The following is a 22,901-nucleotide window of genomic DNA, read 5'->3' as shown; positions in this document are numbered from 1 at the left end:
GAAGTACATCAAATTTATTTATTTATCTTAGGACTTTTATTCCGCCCTCCCCACAAGCGGGCTCAAATGGACTGAAAACAATATGGAAAAATGATATTGGGATAAAAATAGAACAAAATATATGGGGAAAAATAATGGATGACTGAAACAAGGAAAACAGTATCAACAGCCCTCAGGGAGAATTTTCTGAAATTATTACATGGATGGTATATTACTCCAGTATGTCTTGCAAGAATAAATAATACAAATAACACAAAATGCTGGAGAAGTTGCAATCAGTAAGGTGTTTACATCCATATGTTGTGGTCATGCCCTGTAGTATGAAAATGTTGGGAAAAATATTTACAGAAATGGAAAACCTCACCCATCAAATCATTTATGCCACACTAGTGCTGGCCTTGCTAAGAGTTTGGGGGAATGACATCTAAGGGATTAATAATGTTTATGTTGATGGCAGCCCAAAGGGTAACAGCAAAGTGTTTGAAATCTGCAGAATCTCTATCGCTACATTATTGATACTCTGAGTTATGGCAAATAGCTGTGGCAGAAAAACCGACACATCAATTTATAGTGAATGCTAAAATGTCAGATTTCTATGAAACATGGCATGATTTTATTTCATATATAAATCAGAAAGGTATCCAACATCTATCTGAACCCTTCCTCAAATTATGGAAAAGGAATTAAATACTTTTTAAAAACCCTGTGCCATCAATGATTGCGTTCCTTAGTTATATCTTGCAAGATAAATTTGAAAAATGTGTTAAATGTTAAGCCCTCTGTCAAAAACTTGATTCAACATTGTCTATTTTTTCTATGTGTTTTTTTCTTCTTGTAATCTTATGTCTGTATTTCAAACTAATAAATTTTCTGAAATATGCTTTTCCATGTTTGGTAAATCAAACTCTTGAGGAAGGATGCTGCACCTCAAAACAATGACTCCTGTGGGGAACAACTAAAACCAGCAACTATTCGCACACATTTCCGGAAGCCTAGAAATCAAACTCGACCATCTTGATGCTTTCAGAGGTAAGCTATGACTTTTACTTCAAACAAATTATACTGGCTTAGCCTTTATCAGGTTGGCTACCAGCAAAGATTAGAGAATTCTGCTCTAAAAGACTAACACTGAAAAATACTTCTGGAACTCCCATAGCTCTTAAGCAGCCTGTGTTCATTATGCACAAATTGTTTACTCATGCTTGTGAAGGTACAAATGAATACACCAGGACAATTGGATTTTTTAAGCATTCCTGTCCAAACTTGTTTCTTTTTCAAAGTGACTCCTGCAACTACCATCCCTGGGCTTTCGAAGCAGCCAAGGATGGATTAGTGGAGAAGGTAAGGGAAGAAAACAGGTTTGCCAGGGAGAAATCAACATCATTAGATTTTACAGAAGCCTTCACAGTCCTTACAAGAAGTCTTCATAATCCTCACTGCAAGACGGTGACTCTCCCAAGGCCACTCAGTGAATCCATGGTGGAGGTGAGGTTTAATGCTGGAGAAAGGTGTAAAGGCTCAAGCGCTTTGCTTGGCACATGGAAGGTCATTCCAAGTTCAGCTCTGAACATCTCCTGCTATGGGATTTCAGGTAGTTGATCAGGAGAAAGACCATGCTCTGCCCCAGGCTTTGGAGGCTGTAAGAAGCACCTTTGAATGCCCATGTCTTCTTTGACGAACTCACGAAGCTTTCTTATTCTGAACCAGACCATTAAGGTCAATACTGTTGACTCAAAACTGACAGCTCAAAAGTGTCTCAGGTGGAGGTCTTTCACATCTACCACCACCTGATTCTTTTAGCTGTTGATGTCAAGGATTGAACCAGGGACTTTTCTATGTGAAAAGCAGAGGCTCTTCCACTGAGCCACAGCCTATCCCAAGTCCAGCTCTCTACTGGCAAGGGATTAAGGTTTGCTCTTAGTGAAAGAACATGTGAATGCAGCAAAATCCTCACCTGAGCACTTACTGCCTATTTTTCTTTGAAAGTATAAACATGCTGAGATCTGGGTTCTTCCCCTGTAAGCAAAAGCATTCATTTATGAAAGAAAGTTCTCAAGACTCCACTAAAGCTACTCAATTCTACGTTAGGCACCATATCCCACTCTCAAGAGCAAATACAGAGGAGGAAAAAAGAATACTAACTGAGCAGAAGACATTAAAGATGCTGGGAGCTTTTGCAAGAGTATGAACTCTGCACTTTATTCAGTGTATGTAAATTGACACAGTAACCTACAGGCCTGAATAATTAGAACCATAAATAGGAGACTGAAGACTGAGTGTAGCAATTCAATGAAATTGCCTCGGGGACAAATCTGATGATTCTGTGCCCCTCTCCACATCAAACTTCCTACAACTCATCAACAAAGGGAGTATTTGCCAAGTCCCCACTGGCTGCCATCGACTTCTTCCCATTAACAAATTTCTTCGCAGCCTGAAAAAGAAGCAGAAAGATTATAGACGAAGCACAATTTGATTATTATGACACATGCATCTTGTTTCAGCTTGAGATTCCACCGCACAGTGCATTTATTTTAGGAATTGGCTTGTCAAGGAACCGTGGGTCTTCGTTTGGGCTTGCCTGATGTATAGGAAGGGCAACCTTGCTGGCAGAAAACCAGCTTTGAGGGAGGCGGGTAGGTATTGTAGAATAATCCCCCTCCCCTTTCTCCCCCAACATCGTTCTCTGCACCCAAAGAGAGAATTCTGTTTATCGCGGCTGCTCTGACGTTGAGAAGCAGCACAGCCTACTGGAACATGACTTACATTCACAATGTCAGCAGTGGCCACGGCGTCAATCTTTTCCACCACAGCACCCGGGGGAGTATACGACCCAGATGCCAGTGCCTGAGAACCAATTTCCTCGAGCAAGTTGCTGGAAAGCTCAGCAGACATCAAGAGAGCTGCCTTCAGCTGGTTTCTGTTGGAATACAGAGGAAGGAGATGGTGAGGCTAAGAACTTAACAGTGAAATCGTAAGCAGAGTTACGCCGGTCTAACCCCATTGGTTTCAATGGGCTTAGACTGGAGTAACTCAGCTTAGGATTTCATTGTGTTTCTTAAAGATCTACAGTAGCAATTGTGTTCTAGTGCACATTGCTCTTCTTACAGAAATAAATGCTGCCTTCCTGTTATTTTTATCATGAATCAGAACTGCAGGTTATGGGAATAAGCTTGCAGGCCTCAGGTGGCCATGAAAACATTCTGGTGCAGATGATCACCACAAGGGAAGATACTACCCCCTTGCTCTTTCACACCTGACACACCCAACTCCATGACAGGCCCACAAAAGAGCTTATGCCACAATATACTGGTTACTCTTCATAGCACATTAAGATACACTGCTATGGGGGGTGGGCGGGGGGCGGGATTTCTCTCTTGACCCAAGAGCTGTTGGGTTTATCCCAGGTCACAAACATGTCTCTTGAACACCCCCCTTTGTTCTGCACAACCTATGTAGATATGTAGCTACAGAAACCAGAAAGACATGATTTTAATACACATTCTACGTATTTAGAAATCCAGCATTTGGGATGGCTTTTCCATTTTAATCACCTACATCTAGGCAAAAAAAACCCTCCTAAGGAATTAAAAAAAAATCTAAAAAAACGGCTAAGTACCCCAGAGAAGCTGATATGGTAAAGCGATTGATACGATTCTTTTGAAAAACTAAAAAGTGAGCTTTAAGTCGGGTAGAAATTACTTAGCTTAGACAAAAAAAAAAGCCAACTGAAATATGTAAGACTGTATGAAATCCAAACAGGGTCCTGGATTTTTCTGCAAGTTCCCCTTGTTCTCCTCCCCTGGCCTCAGAGACCTGAAGTTTGATTGCATTACTTTAAAAAAATGCCAAGAGATTAAAGTATAAGTTATTTATTCCGATACAATCCTACTGGTTCTAGCTGGTTTCACAGATTCATGGGAAATGGAAAGCATTGCACAACTTAATCAGAAATGGCAAAACTACTTTGGCTTTGAAGACATATTTGCAACTGAGTGCCCTGCATTGCTTCTGGATAAACTAGACTTGTTTACAGAAGGGGAAAGACAAAAGCAAGGACTATTAAACACTATGCTTGCAAATCTGGGTCCTAGCAGGAAAACAAAATTGGACAGGAATTGAAAAAGATGTCACTTACTTGGCTCTTGTGACCTCTTCATCAGTGAGTCCTCCCTGGGCAACCGCCTTCACTTGGCTCAAGGCAGCCTTGATAACCTTTATAAAAGAACCAAAGAGTTTATTTTGGCTGCAGTAGACAGAATCCCTTCCACCTTTTCTTTACCCCCATTTTGCTAGGGTCCCTGCACACAGTCTGCATCACTGAACAGCGAAGTAAGGAGTCCTTGCATGCAAGATCAACGCGCTCATCCATATATGTGAGCTTTTTTAAAGCTAAACCACATGGGAATTTAAAAAGGCAGGATTGTAAGTAGGGGTATGCAACAACAACAAAAAATTCAGGAACTCTCGATCCAGGTTTCAGCGATTCCTTTAAAATCCAGGATTCCTGAAATCCTAGAAAGAGACTCTGATCCACTTCTACAAGATTAGAGAATCCCAGATATATCCGGCCATTATTCTCTATGGGGAAAACTATCCGGGGGCTATCCCAGGAGGAATTTTTAAAGAAAACTTCACCAAGTTTGCCAGGATCCTGGCTGCCCATTAAAGATCAGCCAAGTTTCAGAGAGACTGGACCCCCTGAGTCCAATTCTATGAGCCCCTGAAAAAGGTGCCTCCAGCCACTCCCCATTGTTTCCTATGGGGAAAACATTTCCAAGGAGGCTCTCAGGCAGAAACACACAGAGGCAAGGCTGCCACTGGCTTGAGGCTCACTCTCAAATGCAAACTCCCCTCTGATAAAGCCCAACAGAACCAAAGTGAAGTCCCCTTGAAACCAAAGTGCCCCCTAAAAAAGGAGCACAGCCACTCTCTATTGTTTCCTATGGCAGGAAAGTTTCCAAGCTGGTTTCCAGACAGAAACAAGACACACATGGGCAAGGAGGCCACTGGCCAAAGGCACACTCACAAATGCAAGATCAACCCAGAGAAAGCCGAACAGAACCAAACTGAAGCAAGGGAACGAAATCTCCCCAAAATGAAAGTGAAGCAAGGAGAGCAACATCAAACCAGAGAATCATGTCAAAACAAAAATCCTCCCAAACCAAACTGAAGCAAGGGACACTGTTGCAACTTATCCCAACTGAACCAGTGTCACTCACAGAAGCCAGGCAGACAAGGAGAGCTCCTACATGGACTGGTCACTCACTCCCCCCCCCCTTTCCCCTTCCCGTCTTGGAAAAAAAATGAGGGACAAGACAGGGAAACAGCCAGCCAATAGGCTGAAGTCACATTTCACAGATTTAGCTAGATTTATCTAGGAGTCTTGATCTGGGACCTGGATCAGATCTGAGATTGCCTAATTTGATCTAGGAAAGCTGGATTTAGCAAAAATCTGACTTTTTTACCCAGTTCCTGGACTCAGATCACACACTCCTAATTTAGAGTATCCCTCTGTGCTTAGCAAACCTTTGTTCGTACTATCTGATTTTACTAGCCATACTTTCCACAAAGAAAAAATAACCCTTGGATGTTGAATCTAACAGGGATTAGATCAAACCTTGGCTTGTTGTGGTGTCTAAATGTAGCCTGTGTTGTCTGAATCATACAAAACAAGTCCTAATGAACACCTTTATTAAGTCAGCTTTCAAGCTTTGATATTGATGGTTAGCTCACTTTTTATTTCCCCAACCAACACTTACGTCTCCAGCAGCTGATGGTTGTGCGATGGTATAAATGCCAAACAGTCCCGAATCAGAGTAATTAACATTAAATGCTGATACCTGTAAGAGAGAAAATATTTTCAAATAAACATATGCCAACAATAAACGTTTTTCCCATTCCTAAAAAAAAATCATTAGTGCTTAAACTTGCGGGAGGTTAGGAAGATTAACAATATCTATGCGGAACAATGCATTGGGAGTTTCTGCCATGCAAATCTCTTGCAGGAGCTGTATCCCTTTCTTCTCCTGGAACTTGTGCAAAATATATCTCCCACTGTATTGTGCCACAATGTTTGCTGAGGCAAAAAAAAAATCTGTTATTGTATGAATATTACAGAATCCCAAGGTGTAAATTCTGTCTTGCTCTGGCTTGTCAACCCTTGACTAAGGAAGCCTAAGTACTTACATCAAACGGTTGAGTAGTTGCCTTCACAGTACCCTGGATGAGTTTGCTGGTAACACTGCTTCCTCTCTTAACAAGAGGCCCTGCTCCGAGAACGTGCTGGAGGACACTGAACGCATTGGCTTCTGCACTTCCAGTGGCTGCTCCCTCGACAACCACAGCAGCATGGACGAGACTGTCCCCATTCTGTTCCCGTATTTCACCTGAGCCAATTGCAAAGATTGGTCTTAGAAATTAACCAATCACAGGGAAGCCAATTTTAAACCTCCTGCCAGAAGAACCCTTTAATACATACAGCAAAGCTGTATATATTAAAGAGGATTCTGAGGAATGTTTTAGCCCAGCCTATCAAAGCCTCGCCATCACTGTACCCGACCGAAGGCCCAAAACCACTCCCAGCCCTGTGGCTGAACATCAGAGAAGAAGATTAGGAGCAGCAAGAATACTGTTTTTCATGGAAGTCTTACCACCACTTTGAGATCCATGATAGCTACCATGTGGCATTACTACTCTGAGACCCTCCAGTTCTCCAGCTTATCATGTATAGGAAGGCAGATTTGCTCATATGTGCTGGAAATAGCCACCTAATTTTCTCCGAATGCTGCCCCTGCCCACTTGCCGTCCAGGAATCCAACAGTGACTGGGACCAGGGTTCTGGCTGTCATGAGTGCAAAGGCTGTGCATTAATCTCTGACTGAGGAGGCCCAGGTGTGAACCCCTGCTAAGCCAAGAACCTCTCCAGGTAATCCTGAGCTAGTTGCACTGGCTTTCAACACAAGTCCTCTTGGGCGCCAATCTCAAGCTCCACCATATTTGCTAGCAAGCTGAAAAATCTCCAGAGTTAAGGAAAGTTGCTAACAAGCATCAGCCTTAATCAGTGGTATTCTGCCATTGCTTGAGGTCTCAGATGGACCAGCTTGGCTACCTGCTAATTCTGATATTATGCAGATCTCTCCTTCTGCAATGGGTGGTGCAATTCCTTCTCTATGAGTCAAGACTCGAACACTGCCATATTAAAATGCAATGTGGTCCTACCTAGGATTTCAGACTAGCATGTCAGGCACCAAGGTGACCTTAGGCTAGGCTGAAATCAACTAGGCCAAACTCGCAGGATTGTTGTAAGGATAAAGCAGAGAAAAGAACTACAGAAGATGCCCTGAGCTCAAGGGACAGGACAGGACAGGCCAATAGACTCACAGAAAGAAACAAGTGCACATGGCTGGCTCACCAAGCTACCCAATTCAATAACACTGCAATCTGATACCAAGAGAGCACTGTGTGAAGAAGCTGCTCACCTCCACGATAGCTCGCCTTCACGCCAGCAGAGCCAGCCCCGCTTCGGATGTTGAGAAACTGCTCCCCAACCTGCTTGAGCTCAGAGTGGGTGACGCCTGTGAAACGACACTTGCATTAGAAAGAATGACCTGGAGTTCATGAGGAAAAGATGCTCTTGGGCTGAATCCATTCCACTAGTGGAAGCAATTCCTCTGGTGGAAAGAGCCTTCCCCGATGCAAGACTGTAGTGGAGCCATGGAATTTATTCCAACTCCTTGGTTTTTAAAAGAACAGCTTATAGACACCAAAGGCACACGTGAATAGATACGTACCTAGACCCACCAGAGCCATCCGGGAACTTGTGAAGTTGTTCTGTACAAAGTTATGCAGCTGGAATGGAACAAGGACAGACACTTTAAATTGCTGGTGCCCGTGGTCCTGGAAACCAGCTATGGGGCCACCAAGCCACTGACAGTACTGAAAAACACTTTTGAGAAGAAGCAAATGCATCAAAAGCAAGCCTAGTTCCACACAGTCGGGATTAAGATTGTGGCAGAAACTCCGCTAATTGAAATAGTGCTTTCTATCCATGCAGGTATGGGGCTAAAGCTCAGAAGGTGTGTTTTGAAACCAGTCTAAGGGACTCTTGTTTGGCAAGTTCTCTTAAAGCACACTGAGGCCATCCCTGTAATGGAGTATTTAATAAACTGTCTCTACAGCTCCAGAATTCAGGGACTGGGAAGGATGTGACCTTGCAGAGACACTGTAGAGGTAAGCAAACTACTTTCAGAGAAATTTATCTGCCCTTTCTGCTCCGCTCATTAAATACACCCCCTCAAGATTCCCATATTTGAAAAAAATTCTGCTATACTAAAATATTATTTTGGAAAGGACAAATGTTCAAAGATTTAGATAATTAGCTCCTAGGAATAATTAAAAAGACTGGTTATTACATTAAAAGCCCTACATGGCTTGGAACTAGGGAACTTCAAGGACTGCTTGTTCCCCTATCACCCTGTTTAGCAATTAAAATCTTCTAAGGCACTACTCGACAAGGTCTTCTCTGCAGTGGTACCCTGGCTCGTTTAATCTTCTTTCCACTGCCTTCCTACTTGGTATCATTCTTTTGGCACTAGGTCAGACTTTTGCTTGAGGCATTTTAATGGCTTTTGCTACGAGATGACATAGGTGTGGTGGTGGAAAGTGCTGTCAAGTCATAGCTGATTTACGGCAATCCCTGCTGAGATTTTCAAGGCAAGGGACTAACAGAGGTGGTTTGCCATCGTCTGCCTCTGCAACCCTCATCTTCGTTGGAAGTCTCCCATCCAATTACTAACCGAGGCCAAGTCTGCTCAGCTTCCAAGATCTGACAAGATTGAGCTTGTCTGGGTATCTAGGTCAGGGTGCTGACTTAGCTAATGGCCTTTAAATAAATTGTTTTGATGCTGGGTTTTTAAGATTTATTTTTACCAGTTTCTTTGCTGACCATTTTTCTGCCCACCCATAAGTCTAGTTTCCAGTGGTTTTATAGCTAGACTGACTTTGCTTTCACTACAAGTTTGGTAGTCATCTCATGGACCTTTAGTGTCGAGAGCACTGGTCAATTTTTAAATAAATATTTAAATGCTCCTTCAGTGGAATCCCTCAACCACAGACACCCGGAAAAGTCTAAAAGAGAAATCCTAAACAGGTCTACTTAGAAGCCTACTTGGGTCTCTTCAGTGAGGCTTACTCCTAGGAAAGTCTGCTTTGGATTGCACTGTAAGTTTATCATTGCCGTAACAGCGTCCTACCTGTTCTGATGTAATTTTCCCAACCATGTAGTCAGGACAGTACAAGGAATTAGCAAGGGCGCTCTTATAAGCTGCTGCGTGCAAGTTTTCGAGAACACCTGCCCAAGAAATAATGAAGCATTTTTACTACGAAGTGAAGAAAGCAATAGCCTAACTCCACTGTGACTTGCAGAAATATAATCCCTTCAGAGCTCTCCCCAACCTTTTAACAGGAAAAGTTCCAGGATTACGGAGTTCCATGAACATGTGGGTTGTTTATACTCTTTTCTGGTGCGGCCAGATCAGCTCAATCTAACCTATAGGCAACACTGTTTTTTTTAAAATTATTTTTGATTTTTTTAACAATATGCAATAGTAAAAATATATATATCTATATAACCATATAACTATATAAACAGTATGAATATAAACATGTGCTCGAGGCAGCGTATCAATTGCCTTGGCAGTATTTACAATATGTGTGGTAAGGACAACGAAAGAACATAACATTTAATAAATTGCTATGACTTTGAGATTGTCGGGTATTGACTGCAAGTATTTGTTTTGCTTTTCCATATAGTCGAGAAAAGGCCACCGTTTCTCATAGATATTGGATTGGAAGTTCTGGTTCTCAGCGGTTGAGATGCGGTCTGTGATTTTCTCCATTGCGAGAAATTCCCATAATTTATTAATCCAAGGCTGTATTGTGAGTGGGACTTTAGATTTCCATGATTTTGTGATTATGGCTTTGGCCGCACTGATCATAATTGAAATTAGATCTTTTCAGGTTATGGGGATGTCCTCATTTCCCCACAAATTAAGAAAAACAAGTTCAGGACGTGGTTGAATGACATGACTAGTTATTTTCCCAATCATGATCAGGCTCCAGTAATGTGAAATCAAAGGGCAATTCCACCAGCAGTGGAAAAAAGAGCCTGTTTGTTTGCAGCCACGCCAGCATTGTGGGTCGTATGAAGGATTTATGTAGTGTAGCTTGGGCAAAACTATTTATTATGGTGCAAATACTATCAGCTTGTCACATTTAAGCCATTCCTCAGGCCCACTGGCTTTTCACCGTATCCCTCAGAAATACCACATCCTTTGGTTAAATAATAAATCACTTTCAAAACTCTTCTTGACATGGATGGCTGCTGCCTCAAGGAAACGAAAACACAAGCCCAAACCCCTTTCACGTGGCAACTGATGCCAGCACAAACCATCACAAGTACAAAAGCAATTTAAATCTTTTGAAGAACATGAATAATTTCATCTCTAGAAGCAACCGTTTACAGGCTCCCCCTCAAGCATCCAGCTGTGAAGTCCAGCTATAGAGCAACAAAAGTACTCATTCAAGAACTTTAAAAATGACTTTGCAATGTATATTTGCTTAAAACAAATAGCTTAGAGACACTTACCAACTTGCGGGTTCTGAAAGGCAATAGTCTTATCAACCCTTAACTGGGGCTGAACCTCCGCTACTTCCCAGGGCCGGAATTCTGGTGCCGTTGTGACATTTATTAAGTACTCCATTACAGTATCACTGAATAAATAAAGAAAAAAATATCTTAGGAAAGGCTAAAACAACCCAAGAAATTGGGGCTCTCAAAGTGTTGCCATAGCATCCTTCAAATAAAGCAATTTGTTGAATGAGAATTATAACTTTTTAAAATTTTAACAAAATTCCTTCAGAAAACGTGGGCCTCAATCGTAGGTTAGCTATTATATAATGCCAATGTCCAAAATACTTTGCAGAATGAGACAAGCCAAAACAACAAAAAAAAGAGCTTACACCTTACATTTTGACATGACAAAGAATAAACGCTGCTTGTTTCCATATATCTAGAAGGCATGATCAATAACCACTTGTGTGATGGGCATTCTACAGCTTTATCAATATGAAAATTTAACTTACATATAATCACGCAAACATTCGACAGAATAGATCATGTTCTCCCTGGTAGAGGCCACACTAAAGAAAAAAGAGAAATGTTTTTCAAAAGGTTATATGAGATGAGTGTATTTTAACAGGCTATTTCTGTTTAGTTCCATTGTGGGTTTTTTAATTTAATTGACAATGTTTGTTTGTTTACTTCCACCCAAAATATCTATGTGAATGTGTGTTAAAACACACACAAACACACTATGCTGCATCTTATATGTCAGTTCTAACCAGGGCTTTTTTTCAGCAGGAACGCAGCGGAACGGAGTTCTGGCACCTCTTAAAAATGGTCACATGACCAGTGGCCACACCCACTGATCTCCAGACAGAGGGGAGTTTAGATTGCCCTAGAGATCAGGGGGCGGGGCCACCAGCCATGTGACCATTTTCATCAAGGGCGATTTAAACTTTAAAAAAACTCCCCCCTTGTTCCTGCAGACCCAAAGTGATGTCATTGTGCGGTCCTGAGTTCCACCACTGAGTTCCACCACCTCTTTTCCCAGAAAAAAAGCCCTGGTTCTAATAACAGTGACCTTACAGAGCACTCCTAAGAAGAGCTACACCCTTCTAAGTCCACAATAGATTCAGAAGAGTAAGCTCTTCCTTGGATTGCACTGTGACTCTCTCTACCTAATCTAAGCAACCTAAAGTTATCAATAACTCACTAAAGATAACCACTTGCTGAAATCTTGATATTTATCACACAGCAAGTAATAGATTCATTGTCTGTAGCTATAGGCCATCACAGATTTCCCAAAGCATACATCACGTCACCTAGAAAAAGTTACATCTAGTATCACAGTTTTAAAAAATTAAATAAAACAATACAATAGACCAAGCTATCCCAGAAATCATGAAACCACCCCATTCAGTACCACCAATTCAGCAGCATCAATATACACAGAAGTTTATAACAAAATGTCAAAAAACCCAACAAGCAAGTGCCCCAAAGCAGCTTATAATTTCAATGTTACTGAATAAAGAGATAACATACTTGAATTTATGCATCAAACACAATAGGAATGTGAAAGGTCCATAAATGTACCCTACAATATTTATTTATAATTAAACTGATGCCTTATATGCTCAATACTTGACTTCTCTGGAACTTCTCTCTTTGGCTAAAATGAACAAGCTAAATTTTAAAAAACAGAGGCAGCAATGCAAAGTTAATTAACATTGGGGCGACTAAAAAAATGCCCCATCTTAACAGGGTAAGCACATTTCCTTAAAACGTTTTATGTTTCCTGTAAGTAATTATAAAAACTACAGGAACCGCCTGAGTGGTGGCATTTTAACTCTACATTCATACAGCAGGGAAAAGTTCTTATAAGATCATGCCCGGTGGGATACAATTACCTAAAACCAAAAAACATATTTTTACTTCCTATGCGGAAAAGAACTGCAGGAAGAGGGTGCCTCCCCCTGGCTGGGGACAGGAAGCCAGGATGCAGCCAGCCAAACAACCCATCCGAAAGGATGCCCTCCTTCTGAGAGCTACTGTTTTACTCAAGTATAAATGCCTGCATATTTAATCAATTAAAATACATTAACTGCCTTTTAAAAATTAAATCAAAGCAAAAAAATCATGAATATACTCTTGAAATAATTTACACACTGGGTTTGGTCAGACACCAGTTTTATTTAAAGGCAGTTAATGCCTTGCTTGCTTGTGTGTTTATTAACTGATGGATTGATTTATTTTACTTATAGCCCAGCTTTCTTGCTAAGACTAAAGGTGGGTTACAGAATAAAGGCAATGTACTCCTACAGCATAAGATATCCAATGAACAACGCAGTAATACAAAATTAAAAGGCAATGGAAACAACCATCTTTTAAAAAAGCATCCTATAAACAATGTAGTAAGTAAATATAAGGATAGAAGACAATTCAAGTTAATACCTAGAATACTCATTGTGTTGGATACGATCTTCTCCCATTATAAGGGGAGATGCTCCTGGACTGTTCCAATTTGTTATAGTTCTAATTCCTTCATTAAAATGCCTTTCTGCACACTATGGTTTTGCAAGACCAACCCTGTTCGACCAATAGTTTGACTCATTTGTACAGCACCTGAGGACCAGGCAGCATAACACAAAGAACATTTCCTCAGGTGCCACACACAGAACAAAACTCGAAGGGATCCAAGCCCAGCTTGAAAGTTCTGATTTATGCACAGCAAAGGAAAGATTGGAGGTATTATGTACAGCACTAATGTCTGACTACCACTCTTTGTTCTGTTCTTTATAACTGACGGATTATGGCTTGCGCGTCTTTTATGAAACCGGAAGTCATAAAACCTCATGGTTACCAGAAACGCAGTTTTCAAAGAGAGGCGTATTAACATTAAAATGTTTCAAGCTGGAGAAAATGAAGCACACTCGTGTCTTGGACGTCTTCTATAATTGCCACAATCTTGCTGAATTTAAAGCCAGTCAGCAAGCCAGACAGTTATCTATTTTAAGCCACATACACACAAATGCCATTTCCATGGAGCTCTTAATTTATGCAGCCACGGAAGGTTGTATTGTTCAAGACAGACTTGGTTTTCACGTTTCAGGTTTATCGATGGCCGTCATTTGTGTCTTTTATTGTGCTGTTTGAGCAACGAGGAAAAGTGGTACAGATGTCTAATACAGCAATCAATTATTTCACCACACAGGTGAGATTTAAGGAGTTACAAACCTTAGGCTGCCCCCAACCGCTTCAATGCCCCGAGTGATCTTGAAGGCAGACGCTCCTTTTGTGGTCTACAGAAAACCAAAGAGGCACTTTCAACGGCAGGAGTCAAGGTGCAACTGAAGTCTACAAAAATCTGCCTCTTTGGGTCTCGTAAGCCAGATATGTGGTACATAACTGACATTAGGATCTGTTCAGTGATCCTATTTCTGCAACATCCCACTTCAAATCTAATACTAGTTTACCGTCAGAATGTAGACTGTGCTACTAATTCACACTAAGCCACAGTTTTTAACCATGTGGGTTTGGGGTTGTTGTCTGGATTGAGCCTTCCTAGCAATGCTATTTAAACCCATCCTATACTCCCTCCTTCTTCCCTGAATATATTGCTGATAAAAGATTCGCAGGTGAACGGCAAAGATAACAACCAGGAAACGTGCATGACTGTCAGGATTCTCAAATTCTGACTAGGGTCGCCAGGTCCCCTCAAGCTCCCAGCGGGGGATCAGGGCCTGGTTCTTACCTCTCACCCGCGGGGGGGGGGGGTGCACTCCCACAAGGCGCAATGACGTCACTTCCCGGAAGTGATGTCATCACGCTGCACACCGGGGGGGGCACACGTCCACACTCTGCAGGGGCTCATGTTGGAGGCTGCTGTGGAGCACAGGAATGCTCCTGCACTCCACAGCGGCCCAAAATGCATCCATGGATCGGGCCTGTTTCAAGGCGCTGCAGCATGCAGGGGCGCTCCTGCACGCCGCAGTGCTTCAAAATGACCCTGTTTTGGCTTGGATTGGGCCCATTTTGAGCTGCTGTGGAGCGCGGGAGTGCTCCTGTGTGCCGCAGCATCCCAAAATGGGCCCGATCCGCACCAAAACGGGCAGGGGCGCTCCGCAGTGCCTCAAAATGGGCCCAATCCACGGGAGCACACAGCTCCGCAGGGGAGCACGCACGGAGGGTGCGCGCCCCCCTGCTGGCCAGGTAAGTGGGGGCAGGATGTGGGGGCGAGGGTGGGGGATTCCCCCGCCCCCACCGGGTTCTGGCACCCCTAATTCTGACTGATGCACTAGACTCTATGCCCACACAGTATGCCAGTGCCCCTGCTACCTTCCAAAGTGCACGGTTGTAATGGCCCTAAATAACTTATCATTTAGTCCAAACTCAAAGGAATAAGCAAAAAATGAGAACTCACCAGGTTAGAGGCAAGACGGAGCAGATGTGCCGTCCCCAAATTGGCCGTGGTCTCATACCTGCTGCCTGCTTTGATGAAGACCCCAATCCTTGAGGCAGGAGAGTAGTTTTCCAGAGAGGCAATCACTAAGCCATTGGGAAGTTTTGTGATCTGCGTTTAGAAGAGAAGACCACGATCCATATTACCCATCGCTGCTTCACTGCAACCTCCTCCAATTAATACAAACACTAAAGAATTTCTGTTCTATACTGACCTCAAGATCTTGTGGGTGCAGCTGTATTTTTGGTCGTTCTGCTGCAGAAAAGGCATCAACTTTTGGTGCAGTTTTGAGAGAGTAAAACCTCTTCTAACAAGAAAACAAAAAATTACAAGGTAATCATGACAAATTCATATTTCACAAGCTTAGAAAAAGTTTCACGCGTTGCATTTTCTTATTAAAGCTACAGCACTTTTACGGTTCTTTGTGGTACATGAAATTCTTTTTTTCTAGAGATGCTTGGATTGAATCTGGGACCTTCTGCATGACAAGTAGAAGCACTTCCACTTAGCCACAGCTCCTCCTGTCTATTTAATGAACACTAAACAGCACCTCTTGCATTTATTTTCATCAACATTATTTCCTCCTCATGCTCCAAAGAAGAATCCTAGCTAGAATTATCTTCAAAAGATATTGCAAAACTGTATAAGAGGCATTTTTACAAAGGGTATTTCAAAAACCCTGCTGGTATCTTTTGGAACAGAACATCTGTTCCATGGGGTGGCTGGTGGGGGTGGCTGGTGGGGATCAAGGAACTTGCTCCCTTCAAAGTTAATGAAATTCAAGAGGTGATACTTGTAGAAACCGCCCTGGTGAATTTCCTGCCTGTCATTCATGTTGCCTTCCAAAGTTTTAGAAAAGAATAGAAAAGTAGTAGTAAAGCAGCTTGCTGGGTGATCTTGGTAACTGTAAATGGGTTGCTACATTAGTCTACTGTAGCAAAAGTCTAGTGGCACTGAGCCTGTCACATTCTGTCTCTCAGTCTAACCTACCTCACAAGGTTGTCATGAGGATAAAACAGAGAACCCTGAAATGCACTGGGGGTCTTTGGCCTAGTCCTCTTAAACTACTTGATATTGACTGTACTAATCTCACACTGTGTAATCTGCCTTGAGTCTCACTGAGGAAGGTGGACTATAAGCAAATATATTACAGTAATAATAGTAACGATGGAAAAGAGCAAGAGTCCAGTAGTACCTATAAGACTAACAAAATTAGTGGTAGGGTATGAGCTTTTGTGAGCCATGGATCACTTCTTCAGATACAGCTAGGATGCGACTCCATCTGTCCTTTTATCTTGGAGAGTGATTACAGAAGCCGAATGATAACAGTAATGGTGATGATGATGATGATAATATCATAAGGTATTTGACAAAGGGAGCTTTGACTCTCGAAAGCTTATCCCCTGGAAATCTTGTTGGGACTGGACTCAAGGCTTGCAGAACCGCGTAGGCCTCCCCGAATGCTTTGGAGGAAGAGAGCGATCCAAATGGAGTCTATAGGCCGAAAGATAAAGTGGCCGCCCCTTGGCCACGCACCTTAGACTGTAATGCCCAAGAGGCCAGTCCTGCAGGCTGAAATCTAACAGGTCAAGAGGGCGGCCGCAAGGTGCCTGGGCGTGACCTTCAGCCTGTCCCGCTGAGTGCCCTTCGCCGCTCGGTCTCCTCTGCAGCCCGACTGTCACCGACCTCTTTCCTGCCTCCCGCCCCCTTCAAGGCCCTAGCCAAGGTCAGTCGCTGCCGCTTTCCCCTCGCCATCCCTCCCCAGGCGGCTGCTCGGCTTTGCCGCCTCGTCTCTCCTCCGCCGGGCCATCCCCGCTCACCGAGAGGCAGCGCGCCGCAAGCGGGACGGACTTCATCGCCTCCATAGACTCCCCCTCCGCCTCCCAAGGAGGAAACCAAGATGGCAGCAGCAGAGGAAGACTTTGTCTGCCCGGCATGCACCGCGCAGCCGCTCCTTTCCCACCGCTGGACCACTGAGAAATAGGAAGTGCTCTCTTCGGTGCTGATGGTTTTCTAGAAAACTTCCGGTTTCCGATTGCAGCTGGCAGAGATGTCCATATGCGGGGAAAAAAGAGGGTGGCATTACATAGGGGATCCTGTACAACCCCTTCAATGACACAAGCAAAAATTAAAGGGTCTCTTTCGCACCCCCCCCCCTCCAATTTGGCCATGTTCTCTATATTTCCCTTTGTTTCCTATAATCTGGATAGCCTAAACTCGCCCGATGTCATCAGATATCCGGAGATAAGCAGGCTCAGCGTAGGTCTGAAATTAGATGAGAAACCGCAAACGAAGACTAGGGTTAATCCACAACATCAACGTTCTTTGAAGGGATGTACTAAAACGAATGACAGGATTGCCCATTGGAAATAATGGGAGAGGCTCGAATGCCCATAGGAAATAATGGGAAACTGGAATGCCCATTGACTTGCATGGGCTCCATTGAAACACATTAGAGCAAAAAAAGAGGTGCAAAGAAAACGTGGAATGGATTTTGAAGGAAAGTGTCTGGGCTCAGATAACCTCTTCTGGGACTGGATTGACAGGCCCCATGCTGGAATGACGGCCCCTGGGTGTGCCAGAAGGGCTCTGGGACTGGAATGACAGACCCCTGACTGGAATAACAGCCCCTGGGTGTGCCAGAAGGGCTCTGGGACTGGAATGACAGGCCCCATGCTGGAATGACGGGCCCTGGGTGTGACAGAAGGGCTCTGGGACTGGAATGACAGGCCCCATGCTGGAATGACAACCCCTGGGTGTGCCATAAGGGCTCTGGGACTATAACGACAGGCTCTGTGCTGGAATGACGGCCCCTGGGAGTGACAGAAGGGCTCAGGGATTGGAATGACAGGCCCCTGACAGGACCCTGACAGGACCCTGACAGGGCCCTGGGTGTGCCAGAAGGGCTCAGGGACTGGAATGACAGGCCCCTGACTGGAATGACGGCCCCTGGGTGGGCCAGAAGGGCTCTGGGACTGGAATGACAGGCCCCATGCTGGAATGACAACCCCAGGGTGTGACATAAGGGCTCTGGGACTATAACGACAGGCTCTGTGCTGGAATGACGGCCCCTGGGAGTGACAGAAGGGCTCAGGGATTGGAATGACAGGCCCCTGACAGGACCCTGACAGGCCCCTGACAGGGCCCTGGGTGTGCCAGAAGGGCTCAGGGACTGGAATGACAGGCCCCTGACTGGAATGACGGCCCCTGGGTGGGCCAGAAGGGCTCTGGAACTGGAATGACAGGCCCCATGCTGGAATGACAACCCCTGGGTGTGACATAAGGGCTCTGGGACTATAACGACAGGCTCTGTGCTGGAATGACGGCCCCTGGGAGTGACAGAAGGGCTCAGGGAATGGAATGACAGGCCCCTGACAGGAATGACGATCCCTGGGTGTGACAGATGGGCTCTGGGACTGGGATGACAGGCTCTATGCTGGAATGACGGACCCAGGGTGTGACAGAAGGGCTCTGGGACTGGAATGACAGGCCCCATGCTGGAATGACAACCCCTGGGTGTGCCATAAGGGCTCTGGCGGGGCGGGGGGCGTCGGGGGGAGCGGCGCAGCCGCGACCCCCGGGGGCCCCCGGCCCGCCGCAGGCGGGGCGGGGGGCGTCGGGGGGAGCGGCGCAGCCGCGACCCCCGGGGGCCCGGCTGTCTTTTTGTCTTTGTCTTTCGTCTTTCGTCTTTCGTCTTTCGTCTTTCGTCTTTCGTCTTTCGTCTTTCGTCTTTCGTCTTTCGTCTTTCGTCTTTCGTCTTTCGTCTTTCGTCTTTCGTCTTTCGTCTTTCGTCTTCCCCCACCCACCGCCCACCACCTTCACCACCCGCCACAGGATGGGGATGGGGGTGGGGATGGGGATAGGGATGTTTATTTTTCGCAACCTCTTCATGCAAAACTTAAAACTTTTGTGGTACAATGTTGTAATGTTATAAAAAGGTAAAAATTTCATAAAATTGTAGTTTTACTAACAATCCAACTCAAATAAGCATATATATAATTCAAACAGTATTGCTTCTATAATCTTATTAGGCATAAATATAAACATAACTTTTAATCATTAAATAAAAAGTATTAAATACTCGGTAGTTTTATCTTAAATCTTGAGCTGCTTGATACCTTCAAGTGATAACTGAAAACACATTTCTCTGTTTTAAAGAAACTATTTGTCAGTACAAAATAAACAGGATGGATGTTTTTGTTGCACTCTCCCAACCAGGAGACAGACTTCTCCTAAGAGTTTAATGGCTTCTTTCATTAACAAACGCTTGTCTTTTTCATTAAGTGAGGTATCAAAATACAAATGATTATTTAAATAAAACATAGAAAAATAGAACAGATGAACACAAGAATTAAGTTTCCTAACATTTTTAATGAAATCTAACTCAGTCAGATTAACGATGAAATGCATTCAAGTTACCGTAGCACATATTACAAGGATAAGTTTCCTGCCTAGATCTTCATGAGATTTCTTTTGGCCAAAACCCTGATCTGCTATTTGGATTACCATTTTTATATATTATCTTATGTGGAAATCTAAGATCTTTTCATATGATAACATAGATAAATATAAAACCAATCATAATTTAATTCTTTTTTACTATTTCCAATCATGTGACATTCTACCTAGCCAAAAGTACCACTATGCCCAGCTGCAAGGTAAGCGATATGGATAGTAAAAATGACAGGAAAAGTTACATGACCAGGTCATCCTTGGTCTCCGCTAACAATTACAGAACATTTATCTGATACTGTTCACTATTTTTAATTGGCTGTCAAAGATAAAGAAGCACCAGTTATACACCATACTAGAAAAAGAATACTAGAATACAGTGTTATTTAGAATGCATATGTTTCACTAAGTATGTGTTCTAAACCATAATCAGCAGTCTACTGGTTTGAATCCCACTACTGACATGAGTTCAGTAGGTGGCCTTGGGTCAGCCACTCCTCTCAGCCCCAGCTCCATTGTGGGGATAAGAATAACACTAACTTGTTCACTGCTCTGGGTGAGGCACTAATATGTGTAGAAGAGCGGTATATAAGCACAGTTATTATTATTATTTATATTTCCATGACGCCATCCCTTGACCTGTGAAATTAAGTATCTTGATAAATATGAAAGTGATACAAAATATAAATGCATTGCATAATGTGTGAGTGTACATATACAGACTTTAAAAATTTTATTGGATAATACCGCAAAGCATGATTACTGAGAAAGCTGCTTTCACTGCTTTCAGTGTGGAGAGCTGCTTGTAGATCAAAACAAGCTGGCGAGCTGTCTTCATGCAGAGTGCACGATTCTCTTGGCTTTCAATTCTGCTTTCGTTCAGCACGGGTAAATCAATGTGTCAGCAGCAGTAAACATTTATATCACTCCTCTCTGAATGAACTTTTAAATTTTACTTCCTATTGTGTCAAAGCAATTAAAATTAACAATACAGTTACTAAGCTGCTAAGATCAATTAATGGCTCTTAGGCTTTATCTATTGATCTAGTGACATCTTCAAAACCCACTGGTAACAGACTATACATACTTCTCTTCTATCCACAATATATACACAAGGATTAATTACATATTCTTATCTTCTAAATTACATATTTAAATGACATATTCTTATCTCCTAAATTAATTAGTCAAACTCTTACATCAAGGATTGGTGACAAGTTGTGGACAGACTATGCTTGGACAGAATGTACACTGAGAATAAATGACATCAAAGAAATTGAAAACTAAATAAATCACTTTTATTTAACAAATTAATTTCTTCTGAAGTCTCTCTAGAAATTAAACAATAGAAACAAACTATGTGGCATTCCTCAAATCCATGTATAGGATGCTATGGAAGTGGTACTTAGAGGGAAATTCATCTCCATTGCCTCCTGTCATGAAGAGCAAAAAGAAAACATTAGAAATGAAATGATATCTAGAATAAGAAAACTAGAAGATGAACACAAAAAGGCCACCCAATCTATAAACTTACTTGCTTGAAAATTAAAGGAAAAAACCTCCTCACATTCTATACAAGCTATTAAAGGCACCCAGGAAAAACTCAAACTAATTCTGTAAATACTACCAAACCATTTGTACATCAGACAATCCTGACACTAATCATATTTTAAATTATTTATCGTCACAGGAAATTATTTGCAAAAAAACTCACAAGAACATAAACAATATCTTGACCAACCAATCACAACAGAAGATGTTACAGTCACTATCAAATCCTTGAAAAAAATAACAAAGTTTCAGACAGGGATGGATTCCCTGCCAAATTTTTACAAAAAAATACATTCACCTACTTTCAACTCCACTAACTGCCACATGCAACTCTGTTATGTTAGGAGGTAGCATCCCTCTATCTTGGTCAGAGGCTGAAATAGTAGTTACTCCAAAAAAGGGCAACCATATTACAAATACTAAATCTTCGCAACCGATCTTTACCAGCATATTTGCCAAAAGATTGTCTAAATTTAACTACATTCACCTTGACCAGACTGGCTTTATGCCAATAAGGAATCTTATTGACAATACACGTAACACTTTAACTATAATTAATTTCTGTGAAGCATACAAAATCCCTGCATTACTTCTGGCCTTTGATATAGAGAAGGCATTCAATTAAGTGGAAATACCATATCTAAAACTGAGGTGTAGCACCAAAAGATAGAGATCTGAAGATGCCAGCCACAGCTGCTGGCGAAACATCAGGAACTACAATGCCAAGACCACGGCATTACAGCCCGGAAAACCCACAACAACCATCGTTCTCCGGCCGTGAAAGCCTTCGGGTGACGCTGAGAGATCTCTATCTTTTGGCGCTACACCTCTGAAGATGCCAGCCACAGCTGCTGGCGAAACGTCAGGAACTACAATGCCAAGACCACGGCATTACAGCCCGGAAAACCCACAACAACCAAATTGTATTTTATTTATGTTTTTCAAATTTTTTATAATACAACATCTGGAAATTATTAACAGAAAATATTCAACTTCAATTTTAAACAAATTAATAGTGTACTTTTCAGTAACAGCCAACAACTATCAACGTCTAAACTACTATCTAGTCTAGACAAGAACATTAACATTAATTAAAACAAATAAAATGATGTAACAATTATTGAAAACACATCTCTGATTTGCAGTGACCAGGTTATAAATTGCCTAGTGGTGTAAGGGTCAGATAACACTTTTGTAAATAAAACTGTGTAATATTTAAAAATAGGCCAAGGAATAGTATAAGTCTTGTTTCACCTTGTTGTTAGACCATTGTTCATCTTTGGTTAAATAATCAAGTACTGGTACCCATTGCTCAAGAAAACAAGACTTATGTTTCGGGTTTTCTCTCTGTGCCAGCTGGTCAGAAATCTTCTGCATGACAAAATGATCCCATATGCGACTTCTCCAGTTATTTATGGATGGGATTGATTTTTGTTTCCAGAAGGAAGCTATTGATAATTTCGCTAGTGCCAGAAGTGAGAATATAATATTAAGGCTAGAAGTAGGAATCCCAGGATTTTCCCAATAGCTTAATAATATTACTTCTGGAGACTTAGGTATCACATAACTTGTTATGACCTCAATTTCCTTAATTATTTTATCCCAAAAAGAACTGATGTATTTACATTCCCACCAGCAATGAAAATATGTGCCCAGCTGACCGCATTGCTTCCAACAGGTGGCTGACTGAGATTGATTGACATCATGGAGCTTGATTGGGGTCATATACCAATGTGAAATCAGTTTTATGGTTTGCATCTTGATGTTTATTATATTTGTACGGAAATTATTTGAGTTCCAAATCATGTTCCATGTATT

The 22,901-nt window shown here is 42.5% G+C and overlaps 1 protein-coding gene across 1 annotated transcript; it reads right to left on the bottom strand.

Moving 5' to 3' along the window:
* Positions 1-2,168: 2,168 nt before the first annotated feature.
* LOC129340055 (cytochrome b-c1 complex subunit 2, mitochondrial) lies at positions 2,169-17,016 on the bottom strand. Its single transcript, XM_054994607.1, has 14 exons — positions 16,901-17,016; positions 15,295-15,387; positions 15,042-15,191; positions 13,856-13,920; positions 11,143-11,199; positions 10,646-10,770; positions 9,252-9,349; positions 7,791-7,848; positions 7,479-7,574; positions 6,187-6,386; positions 5,760-5,840; positions 4,136-4,212; positions 2,764-2,917; positions 2,169-2,431 (listed from the first exon to the last, which is right to left on the bottom strand). The coding sequence occupies exons 1-14, from the start codon at positions 16,943-16,945 to the stop codon at positions 2,348-2,350; spliced, it is 1,383 nt and encodes a 460-aa protein (XP_054850582.1). The 5' UTR covers positions 16,946-17,016; the 3' UTR covers positions 2,169-2,347.
* Positions 17,017-22,901: the final 5,885 nt, after the last annotated feature.

Source organism: Eublepharis macularius, chromosome 12, assembly GCF_028583425.1.
Source record: "Eublepharis macularius isolate TG4126 chromosome 12, MPM_Emac_v1.0, whole genome shotgun sequence".
Lineage (NCBI taxonomy): Eukaryota > Metazoa > Chordata > Lepidosauria > Squamata > Eublepharidae > Eublepharis > Eublepharis macularius.
The sequence above is the reverse complement of the archived record's forward strand: the minus strand, read 5'-3'. Positions and strand labels throughout refer to the sequence as shown.

What these genes read in the sequence shown, in the direction of transcription:
- LOC129340055 (XM_054994607.1), bottom strand. Translation starts at nt 16,945, where the DNA reads ATGGAGGCGATGAAGTCCGTCCCGCTTGCGGCGCGCTGCCTCTCG. An exon ending in GCGGTTGGGGGCAGCCTAAG is followed by an intron (nt 11,200 to 13,855) that starts GTTTGTAACTCC and finishes TTTTTTCTTTAG; the next exon opens with TGTGGCCTCTACCAGGGAGA. An exon ending in GAAGAGGTCACAAGAGCCAA is followed by an intron (nt 2,918 to 4,135) that starts GTAAGTGACATC and finishes GTATTCCAACAG; the next exon opens with AAACCAGCTGAAGGCAGCTC.